At 36.2% G+C, this 12,126-nt stretch overlaps 1 protein-coding gene across 1 annotated transcript; it reads right to left on the bottom strand.

The window, feature by feature from the left end:
• Positions 1–9,440: 9,440 nt before the first annotated feature.
• On the bottom strand, positions 9,441–11,597 carry LOC149408975 (uncharacterized). The gene is made up of 2 exons (XM_089650263.1): positions 11,257–11,597; positions 9,441–10,925 (listed from the first exon to the last, which is right to left on the bottom strand). Exons 1-2 carry the CDS (start codon positions 11,387–11,389, stop codon positions 9,700–9,702), a joined length of 1,359 nt encoding a protein of 452 aa, XP_089506389.1. The 5' UTR covers positions 11,390–11,597; the 3' UTR covers positions 9,441–9,699.
• Between the last annotated feature and the right edge of the window lie 529 nt (positions 11,598–12,126).

The following is a 12,126-nucleotide window of genomic DNA, read 5'->3' as shown; positions in this document are numbered from 1 at the left end:
TCAGCTTTCTTACGCCTATTTTTAAAAAAGGCGATAAACACGAGGTGATTAATTACAGACCGGTGTGCCTTTTATCAACAATTCCTAAAGTTTTTGAAAAAATTCTTCTTAAAAAAGTTATTTTCCGATTAAACCACGTCATTTCTCCTAAGCAACATGGTTTCTCTACTGGAAAATCTACCCTTACTAACTTGTTAACCTATCAAAACTATATATCTGATTCCATGTCTAGTAAATGTCAAGTTGACTCTATTTATACCGATTTTAGCAAGGCGTTCGATAAAGTCAATCATGAGTTATTGCTGAATAAACTCCATAAATTCGGTATAGGTGGTTCACTATATAAGTGGTTTAATAGTTACTTGACCGACAGATTACTGGCTGTTAAAATTGATGGCACATTTTCATACAAATTCACTGCTACGAGTGGTGTTCCCCAGGGATCACACTTAGGACCAATCCTGTTTTTATTATTTGTCAATGATGTATTGTATATTTTCAATGATGTTCAAGTGTTAATGTTTGCAGACGACCTGAAATTATTTAAAGCAATCAGAAACATTAACGATTGCCATATATTGTCAAATAACTTGTCAAGATTAATTATATGGTGTCGTGATAACCGCTTGCAACTTAACATAAGCAAATGTCAAATTATGAGGTTTCATCGAATAAAGTATCCAATATTTTTTGATTATTCCATTAACAACATGTCGTTAGTATCTGTCTCGGAAATTAATGACTTAGGTATTTGGTTTGACACGAAACTTAACTTTATCAAGCATATTGAAATAATAACCAATAAAGCTTTGAAAATGTTGGGATTTATTTTAAGGGTATCTAGTGATTTCAATAATGTAAATACTGTAAAAACATTATATATGTCACTAGTAAGGAGTCATGTAGAATACAATTCCACGGTTTGGTCCCCAAATTATGAGGTTCATTCACATGCGATTGAAAGAATCCAAAATAAATTTTTAAGATATGTAAATTTCAAAATGGGCATTCCTAGAGAAAACCTAAATTACGATAACTTACTTTGTTCATTAAATTTAATAAAATTATCTGATCGCAGAATTATTTCCGATTTAACCTGTTTGTATAAAATCATTAATTCAATGTTTGATACCCCTGATTTATTATATGTAATCTCTTTTCATACTCCAAGCAGGTCGGTTTCAAGACAGTACCTACCATATTATTGTAGCAATTCTATGTCAACGTCCCAATATCATACTCCTATGCGACGGATTCAACAGCTAGGAAACAAATACTCAGATGTTGTTGATATATTTAGTACATCAATTTCAATATATAAGCATACCCTATTGAAGTTTTTTTTTTCATCGAGTAGTGGAATATTTGAATAAAGGTATTTAATTTGATTTGACTAACATATAATAATTTTGTCAACTGAAATAGAAAAAAATATTTTGGATTTTTTATATGTTGTGCCTGCATTCTGTGTAGATCAAATCAAATTGAGTGATATTTTGACTTTATATTTATTTTTCTGCAATTGTTTTAATTGTCGTTTCCTGCACTATTTTCATGTATAATTTCGTAAATATTTTTTATATATATGTATGTAAAAGCCTTAATAGGCGTGAAATAAATAAATAAATTATTGTTCCCACATCTCCGTTGGTTCCACTGCATTTATGGAATATCAAGTACGATGGCACTACTTGCATTAGGAAGTTTCTTGAACGTGTTGAAGAACTCGCCCTGTCTCGCTCTGTAAGTAAGCACAATCTTTTTTTAGGCGCGTTTGAACTTTTTGATGGGATTGCCCTTGATTGGCTGAGGGTCAATCGCTCCCTTTTCGAATCCTGGGATGACCTTGTGGTAGGCCTCAAGGAGGAATATGAAATTCTCGATTATGACCGTAGACTCCTTGCACAGTTGAGGTCAACTATGCAAGCACCTAATGATTCACTCGGTACCTTTATCACTAATGTTCTCATCTTAAATAAAAGATTAAACAAGAAATTGCCTGATGTAGAAATTTTGGAAATTCTCCAGTGCAATATGCTTCCCAGATATATTCAAAAACTTGCATTAAACTCCATTCCGGACATCGCTACCCTCAAAAGATTGGGTAAATTAATTGAATTGGCAGACAGTCGTTCTGATCAGAGGAAAGGTTCAAAGTCCCCTCAAACCCCTTCAACTGCTAGCGAAAAGGCGCCACTAAATACAAATACACCTTCTAAACCTAATTCTTTCAGGCATGTGAATTCTTCTCATAAAAACATGTCTTTCAAACCTTATAACGTGAATTCCAGGGAGGAGATTCATTGCTTCCGCTGTGGATGTCCAGGCGTTAAGACTCCTGACTGCACTTGCGTTAGGTCAAAAAACGCGAGAGCCGGACGTTAGCTGTGCCGCTGGCGGAAGACGTCTCCACCAGTATCACTGCTCTCGATCCGGCGTGGCAAGAATGGCTTTCGGTAGTCAGGAATTTCTACAGAAATTTAGGAGCATCAGGTTACGGAGGGAAGGCTGACAGGGACGGCCGTCCTTTCGTATCCTTTTCTACGCTCGGAACTGTTTTTTCTGGCCTGTTGGACTCAGGCTCACATGTTTCCATTCTCGGTAATAATTTTCATTTAAAACTTTTAAAACTTGGTGCCAAGTTGGCTAAGCTCAATAATTCATTTTCTTTAACTTCTGCGACGGGTCATTCCGTTTGCTGTAACTTGAAAATCTCGCTTCCTATAACATGTAATAATGTTGTTAAAGAGTTTATTTTTGTTGTCATGCCAGATATAAAGACGGATGTTATTCTCGGTATTGATTTTTGGAAATCTTTTAACATTTGTCCGGATATTTCTAAGTTTATGAATACGAAGGTAGTAAAATCTGCTCCTCGGGTTACTTCTGAAGTCAGAGGTATTGTGGACAAACATCACTTATCCAAATATCAACAAAATTTACTTGATAATGTAGTTAAAGATTATATTTCAATTTCATTCTAAATTCGCTGAAGTTGAAGTTGAACTTGGGACGAGAATCGGTAACTGTTGTACGCCAGATGTTTTCAATGTTATTCTTGGAAACAGTGAAAGCCCTAACAAGTGCCCAAGGTGATTTATTATTCCGTCCGCCGCCTTTTATTTCGGAACAATGCACCACTAACATAATCACCAGAAACAAGTGTACAAGGAGATGGACTTTCCGAGCGTCACAAGGTTTGTTATCTATGTGAGGATACTGTGTCAGCGCTTAATTAGCAGCAGACACATACCTGGACGGATGACGAACCTCGTGCTGGCACTGTTGGTGGCGCGGTGCACTCTTTCGCTGCAGTAGCTGGTCCAGTTTCCTCACCACCTGGGATTCTTGCTGCAGAGTCTCCATCCTCTACCTTCGTCGAATGTCACAGCGGTGCTGCCAAGGTCTGGAATCCATGAGAGGACATTGTGTCAGCGCTCTATTAGCAGCAGACACATACCTGGAAGGATGACGAACCTCGTGCTGGCACTGTTGGTGGACGCGGTGGACTCTCTCGCTGCAGCAGCCGGTCCAGTTTCCTCACCACCTAGGATTCTTGCAGCAGACTCTCCATCTCCGTGTCACCTGTTTCTGTACTTCATTTTATTTAACTTAATTTCAATTTGTAATATTTATATATTTTTTTTTTGTAATATCTGCATTAACTGTACAGCGCCCCTGAGGTGATATTTCGCAAAAGCGGCGCTATAAAAATCATCCAATAAATAAAAATAAATAAATTCTGGGGACAAACTTGGTCGTACGCATTTAGAGGAACATGTCATAGACACTGGTAATAGTATACCTGTAAAACAGCGTTACTATCCGATTTCACCTCACCTGCTCCCGGTTGTACACAAGGAACTTGATAGAATGTTGGAGATGGGCGTCGTTGAACCGAGCAGTAGTGCTTGGAACAGTCCCGTCTTACTTGTACCAAAGAAAAATGGCACGTACCGCCTTTGCTTGGATTCCAGACGAATTAATTCGATCTCTAAGAGGGACGCATTTCCGTTACCATACATTTCAAATATTTTAGACAGCTTGGGGGGAGCTCGTTTTCTATCCACTATTGATCTAAAAGATGCTTTTTATCAAATTCCACTAGAACGTAGTTCAAGGGAAAAAACGGCTTTTACTATTCCTAAAAGGGGTCTCTTTCAATTTACTTCTATGCCTTTCGGTCTTCATGGAGCCAGCTCGAGAATGATGCGGCTCATGTCTAAAATCTTTGGCCCAGAATTTGATGGTAAAGTTTTCTTTTATTTAGACGATATTATCGTAATTTCCAGTACTTTTGAAGAGCATTTAGCATTACTCAAACTTGTAAAACGTAAACTGTTCGAGGCGGGTCTCACGATTAACATTGAAAAGTCGGTATTCTGTAGAGAATCGCTTAAATATCTCGGTTATGTCATAGATAGTAATGGTCTGAGAACTGACCCAGACAAAGTTAAGGCTGTGGTTGATTTTCCGGTACCTACCTCACAAAAGAGTCTGAGACGTTTCATCGGTATTATATCATGGTACAAGCGTTTTATTTTAAATTTTTCTATTATTGCTGCTCCGTTACACAACTTAACCAAAAAAGAGTTCATTGGTAAAAAATTTTCTTGGAATAATCAAGCGCAGGCGGCGTTCTCTAAATTAAAGGAAACTCTTGTCGCGGCTCCGGTCTTAGCATGCCCAGATTTTAATAAACCATTTACTATTTCTTGTGATGCATCAAACGAAGGTTTAGGCGCAGTACTCTCTCAATTAGATGATCAAAACAGGGAACACCCTATTTCCTTCATTAGTAGATCGTTATCGGCTCAGGAAAGGAACCACTCTACTACTGAGAAAGAACTTAATGCGTTAATTTTTGCTTTGGAGAAATTCAGGGGTTACATTGAAGGGTCACCCATCCCTGTAAAAGTAATTACGGATCATTATAGTCTGAAGTGGCTAGTAAACTTAAAATCACCTTCTGGAAGATTAGCTCGGTGGGCTGTCAGATTGCAGCAATTTAACTTTATTATTGAACACAGGAAAGGGAAGGAAAATGTTGTGCCAGATGCTTTATCTCGCGATCCTTTAGTTATTTCATCTATTGTTCAATCTCCCATTATTAGTACTGATCGGTGGTACAATAAAATGTGTCGTGACGTTTTAGCTAAACCTGAGCTATTTTCTAAGTGGAAACTTGTAGAGGGAGTTTTATATAAGCATGTGCAGAGTATGGAAGCCCTGCATAAGCCTAATGATTGGAAGGAAGTTGTTCCTAAGGATCAAAGACAAGAGTTGATTGCGTTACATCACGTACCTCCTACATCTGCCCATTTTGGGATTATGAAAACTCTGAATAGGATTTGTTTGAAATTTTACTGGCCTAGAATGTCTTCAGACGTAAGGAAATTTGTATCTAAATGTCACACTTGTTTAGGACAGAAAAGTTCAAATCAGGCTGCACCCGGTCTTATGGGAGATCCTAAGTTGGTCCAGCGTCCTTGGCAGGTTATCTCGACAGATTTATTGGGACCTCTTCCCAGCTCCTACAAGAAAGGTTATAAATATCTATTAGTTGTCGCTGATTTCTTCACTAAATTTACAAAAATTTTTCCGCTGAGAAGTGCGAATGGGAAAAATGTCTCTGCTATTATAGAGGATGAAATTTTCCTAAAATTTGGCGTTCCGGATTGCATCATCGCAGACAATGGTCCCCAATACATTTCAAAAGAATTGAAACATTTAGTTGACAGATATCATGTACGTCACATGTTTTTTAACTGTAGATATCATCCACAGAATAATCCTGTAGAGAGAATTAACAGAGTTTTAGTTACAGCCTTAAGTTCGTACGTGGGAACGGATCATCGAACTTGGGCAAATCATTTACCTGAAATAGAGCTTGCTATTAACACTGCTGTACACGAGGTAACGGGTTACACCCCTTTCTTTTTAAATTTTGGCAGGGAAGCCATTATTTCAGGCAAAGATTACAAATCACCTGATTTTTCTTCGGAAGATTTAACATTCTCGAAACGTGACACATGGGCTCAAGACGTTTCTGAGCTAAATGACATTTTCTGCCAAGTTAGGACGTGTTTACGTCAATCTTACGAACGGAATAAGGTTCACTATGACCTTCGTAGAAGGAATGTGGAATTCAAAGTTGGTGACATTGTTTGGAGACGCTCTTTCGTGTTGTCCGATGCTTCTAAGCATTTCTCCGCTAAACTTGCTCCAAAATTTTTAAGAAGCAAAATTATTGATAAGGTCTCGGCCGTCGTTTACAAACTGGCAGATATGAAGGGAAAGCCTATTGGAACATTCCATATTAAAGATTTAATTAGGGCAGAAAATTAATTGTTTTTATTATTATTTACAAAGGGAAAAAGTGAACGGGTTTCTGGTACCTACACTGATCACGTGGGTATAGGAAACTTATTTCCTTTTTGATACCTGGTTGATTGGGAGTAATGGTTTTCTTTCCCTGAAGAATTCCATTCCTCTTTTTCAACCTGCTTTGTATGTTACTATGTCATCATTTCTAATGATTATTATCTATTGTTATTGTGTTTTGTCTGAAAATTGTCATACACATCTATTTCTCTTAAGAGGATCCGCTCTCATCGTTATGATTATTGTTTACCGCTGTTTTTCTCAGTATCATTGATTAAGATGTGCTTATTTTGCGCTCGACCTTACTTATTAAGTTGTCATGTCTTGTTGAGTGACCTTATCATAAGCTCATGAGCTTCGTGCTTTTGTTTTCATACATTAGCATACCAGCTCTTCTGTTGTGTTGGAGTATGTTGAAGGAAATATACTTCTATCTTGATGCTGTCACCTCAGCACTTATTTTGAAGAGTTATTGTGGCATTATAATGGCTTAGGCTCTTTAGCACATGATAGCCCTCATCAGGCTTACAATTAAGATATTTTTGTTGATTTTTTTATGAAAATTTCAATATCAATAGTCGGTAAGCCATTATCACTTTCACAGGTTTATGGTGGTTGGTTCTGTAATGGGTTTTATATTTTACATATTTAATTGTAGTGCATGTTTTAACATTTTCTTCGTAATTTGATTCCTTCCCTGCTTTTCCAGAGCTCGGAAAAGTATGGAACGAATCATGTGTTTCGTCAATTTTCTACGGTATTCTTCAGTCATTCACTGGTTCGCTCTGTGACGGAAGAATATGTGCTTGAAAATAAAATAATTATGATTAGATTAATTTTTATATAATTGCTCTATAAACTCTAGATTTTTATTCAATATTTTTTAACAAGAAAATTTATTGATTTTCTATCTAAAATTTATTTCTACACTACTGCCATCTATTGTCAAGTAGTGCAAAACTTTTAATTACCATTGCTTTTGGTTTGATTATTAGCTTCATTCACTTGTATGGTTATACACTATTTAGCTGTTATCTTCGATATTACGGTAAATTCTTCTTCTTTAAGAAAATTTTCCTTTGAATATTAATTGCTTTTGTCATCATGACGTTTTACTATTATATTTTTTTGGGCCTTGGAATTTATTTTTCATTGTTGGTTACCTCGCCTATGTACAACTGTCACTTTTAATACAAAACAGTTTGTTAGAGTTTTTATTCAGGTTTTCAACTTGAGCATCACCTTTTTCAATTAGTAAATATATTATAATTCTTGCTTGTAAGGTGTGCACCTTCTTTCCTTGAAAAGGGCTTGCTATTTTAATAAATTTTAGCTTCTTTAATCAATGACCAGTTCGGGTAGGCTAGACATCCAACATTCTCACGAAGACTTCTTCTGCTTCCGCTCATCCTACTACATAATGAGCTCATCAGGATCATCTGGATTGCTCTGCTTCTTCTTCATCTCCGTGCTGTGCTACTGAACAAGTCAATCATCATCTTCCCTCAACGTACTACATGATGCGCTCATCAGGATCATCTGGATTGCTTTGCTTCTTCTTCATTTCCGTGCTGGTGCGACTGAAGTATCACTTATCATCTTAGTATGCTGTCCGTCTTTGCTGTCCTTCTCTGGCAACTTCTGAAACTGATATGGACGGGCCCTGTTTGGACAACTTGGAGCCTGAGGTGCTCCACCACATAGACGTCGGAAACTCATGTCGTCATTTTTGAAGCCCCTTGCTGCCCTCCGTTACGCAACTACTGATTTCTACTGCAGGAGTGGTTTCAAGGCCTGTTGGCCACGAGGTGTCAGGCGAACCTCAGACTTATAGGCATAAGTCTTTTGGCTGAGGGGGCATTGTAGCAGTTCTTTACTACCCGCTACATTTCAAGATGATTCGGAGTGTGTAAACACTGGACTCCGACAAGAGGAGAGGAGACGGCAACTCGAGCGCGCCCGAGCGGCCAGTACCATTACGGCTCCCGCCGGCTATAGACGCAATCCCGGAAGACGTAGCGAACGCGACAAACGACATTGGACGAACTTCCGAGACATCGATCTTTTGGGGAACAATGACGCAACATATTATAATTCGTCTTGCTGGTCATTGCTTTCTCATCTAAATTTAACGTCATGTAAAATGATGTTTGGCGCCCTCTACTCTTTATAACAGGTCAGAATACTTTTGAAACACACACGCACGTTTCATGTTACTTATTCTTAATTCACTTTTCTAGTCACACCATTTAACATTGCTACCTATTATTAAAAAGTCCGATGCGGAAGGCCTTCGGTCCGACGCACACGCCCTAGGATTAAATTCAATCATGAATATTTTGAGATCTCTTGTTTGCTCTGGTTTTGTACGCTGTAGAAATAAATAATATGTTGTAATTCATAACTCTTTTTATTACTACTTCTTTTATCATCATGTTACCCATTGAGGGATTAAATCCCATCATAATGGCAACGTGCCCCTTAACCTTGAAATCTGGTTATACTATATCTGTACATTTATATTGAATGTTTTGTTACCCAATAAAAAAATATTTTAAGCATTTATGTTATAACGTGTTTCTTTCCACCACCATTTTCAATATGCATTTCATTATAGGTAAAGACTTCCATTATAGGGGTCGATGTATAAAATGTTTAAGACTTATAAAAGAAAATATACGCTACGTTAACGATATGTAGACAAATCACATCCTGATTGTTTCATTTTTAATTAAATGTATTCATGTCATAACTATGAATATGTTGAATGTGAGGTGTAATCGGATAAACTGTTTTTAATTGAACTGTTAGCAAATAAATTAAGCTGCAAAAAAAACATTCATCAGCTCAAATGTAAACAGAGACGGCAGTGGCTCAAATGTCATACTAAAACCACAGATAAATTATAGATAGATAGATAGATGGATGCTTTGGAACAACCAGTTTTTATTACAAATATTTAAGGCTAATCAAACTTAAAAACGTATTCCAATAAATTGGGTCCACATACAATGATAAAGATTTTTCATTTAATAATCAAAAATAACATAGGTACAGCTCGACATTTAAGTGTAGAAAACAAATGATGGCGCTGCAATCGTTTTCTAGGTTTTAAATGGCAACACCAAGATGGCTCATAGGACAATGAATGTATGTTAAAAAAAAAACACTTCAGCCAAAATGCATATTTCATAACGTATTTGTATTTTCAAAAATTTTGCACAAAAAACTGTAATTTAAATGGAAGTAAAATAAAACAAAACAAGTCTTAAGTGGGCGTTTATTTCGCTATAAAAACGTAGGTACAAAAGGTATTTAAAAATCTGAGTCTATTAATTCAACACCTGACATGTAATTATTATCTTCGTCCTCATGCGATTCTTCTTCTTCCGTATCTTCATCTTCATCTAAACGTATTATCAGTTCATCGATATCATCATACAGAGTACTGCCTCGTGCATAATATTCTGCCTCAATTTTCATCACGTGTTTGCAACAATTTTTCCAATCATCAGCACTTATGCTATTAAAAGCATTTTCTGTCAGCTCTTTTATATTGACCGTGTTTCCAATATTCTGAGATGCAACTTTTCGTTTGACCTGTGCCCAAATTAGCTCAATCGGGTTAAGGTCGCAGTGGTAAGGGGGAAGCCTTACAACCGTGTGACCATGCTCTCCTAATACTTCATCAATATCATATACAGGCTCTGGCTTATGCATTTTAACCAGAGCCAACAATGATGGTTTCCTTAATGAATTGTCAAAAACAATGTTGTTATGTAATAACCATGCTTTTATGTCATTAACTCTCGTTGAGGTTGTTGGTGCCTTGTTTCTCACAACACTGTGATAAGGCGCATTATCCATGACAATAATGGAGGGCTCTGCTATATTGGGTATGAGCTTCTCAACAACCCACTTTTTAAAATTATGTGCATTCATTTCAGAATGGTAATCCTCTTTTTTGTTTGTTCCACTAAAAATTAATAGGGCATTAGGGACAAAACCCATTTCACTTCCAGCGTGAACAATGATCCAGCGCTTACCTTTTAAAATATCGTGTTGAACTCCTGTCACATCCATAGATTGCCAGCATTTCTTTAGCTTGTAGGATGAATGGATATAACTTTCATCCAAGTAAATAATATTTTTTTGCAGTTCTTCAGGTAAATTTCGGTTATCCATGATAATTTTTAAGTAATGCTCTCTTTTCGCCGCAATATTTGTTTTTTCAATAAGAGCACTTCTGTTTGTTTTGCACTTTTTATAAACAAAGCCGATGGAATGCAAAATTCTTCTTAAATATTCCCGGCTACCATCAAATCCAATGTCTTCTTTGAGTACAGTTAGTAATGTTCTTAAAGTTGGGACTTCTTTTCGCACTATGTAAAAAAAATGAATTTTTTGTCGAATGGCACAAATATCAAAATCATCCAACTCTTTTTTAGGGCGTCCTATTTTCCGTTTTCCCGGTGTTTCAAATTTTCCGTCTGCCTTTTCCCCTTCCTTGACGATTCGTCTTACCGTTGATTCAGATTTTCCTGTGTGTGAAAAACATCATTAAAATTAGTATTATAGAAAAAAATTATAGTTAAAAAAACACATACTAGATAATATTCATTTAGAAAGAAAGAAAGAAAGATAAAATTAAGAAAAAAGTTACTTTTCTATGAGTTTAAAGAAGTTGCAAATTTTTTTTTTAATTGAGTTATTCCCTTTTTCCTGTGGCCTCATATGAACTGTCAAAAGGAAATGTCAAATTCGGATTGTTAAGCATAACCTCAAATCAGATTGTAACGGTTATAATCGCTCGAAAATTGGCATAAATCTTCTAATACTAATGAAATTTATTAAAAAAACTATACTACGTACCAGTCATTTCTGCAGTTCGTTTGTAAACATCTTCTAAATTAGATAGGAGCATCTTCGCGCGATATTCGGCTAGGCAGCGTTGAAAAACGCTGTATATAACTTCTCTTGCACCACTACGTATCGGTTTGTTCATTTTAATTAAATTCAAACAATATACAGGCAAACAATGAAAAAATAATTATTAAATGAGCGGATCATACACGGATTTAAGACAGTAAATCGGAGCAACATGACCATAACATGACAGACATACGAAACGTCATAGACAAAGCAACTAATTCGGTGTTGCCATAGTAATGAAAAATTTAGTTCCAATTTAATACATTTCTAGACATGCTGGATTCACTGTAATGCTTCATTCACATTCTGATTTTTTTTTAAAAGGAATAATTTTTTTGCGTTATAAATATTAAGTAGGTTGAAGTAACGATTTTTTTTTATTAAAGGTTTTTGCATTTCGCGATTAATAATAATCATTTAATTTAGGGTGGCGGTCATGAGAACCGTCGCCCCGGGAGCCATTCATACATAGCATGATCCCTTTATTTTTTTAACCAGTAGGTAACATATTTCGTTTTGCATATATATATATTTTTTAATTAAATTAATGATAATTCTTATAAAGCCATTTCTGCGAAAAATTAGCTCGGTGACGCTGTAATCTACCAGGAGCATAGACGTTTGGGAAAGTAATTTACTATTAAAAACGGTTTATTCAATTGTTTTTGTTTTTTTAAATAAACTTATTTCAGTTAAAAGTTTTTAAATATGGGTACTGTCGCCCCGTAGTGAAAAAATGATCAGTATATTTCTTTCTTTAATTTTGTAGTCCCACACTCTTCGTCTTATCTACACCCAAACATCAAATGG

This window comes from Hesperophylax consimilis, unplaced genomic scaffold (genome assembly GCF_061612785.1).
Source record: "Hesperophylax consimilis isolate HC1 unplaced genomic scaffold, BYU_Hcon_1.0 scaffold_40, whole genome shotgun sequence".
NCBI classification, from domain to species: Eukaryota; Metazoa; Arthropoda; class Insecta; order Trichoptera; family Limnephilidae; genus Hesperophylax; species Hesperophylax consimilis.
Note: the sequence above shows the minus strand (reverse complement) of the source record. Positions and strands in the feature narration are given on the sequence as shown.

Coding starts and splice junctions, on each gene's coding strand:
- LOC149408975 (XM_089650263.1), bottom strand. CDS start 11,389: ATGAACAAACCGATACGTAGTGGTGCAAGAGAAGTTATATACAGCGTT. Junction 10,926..11,256: donor ACGAACTGCAGAAATGACTG/GTACGTAGTATA, acceptor TTTCACACACAG/GAAAATCTGAATCAACGGTA.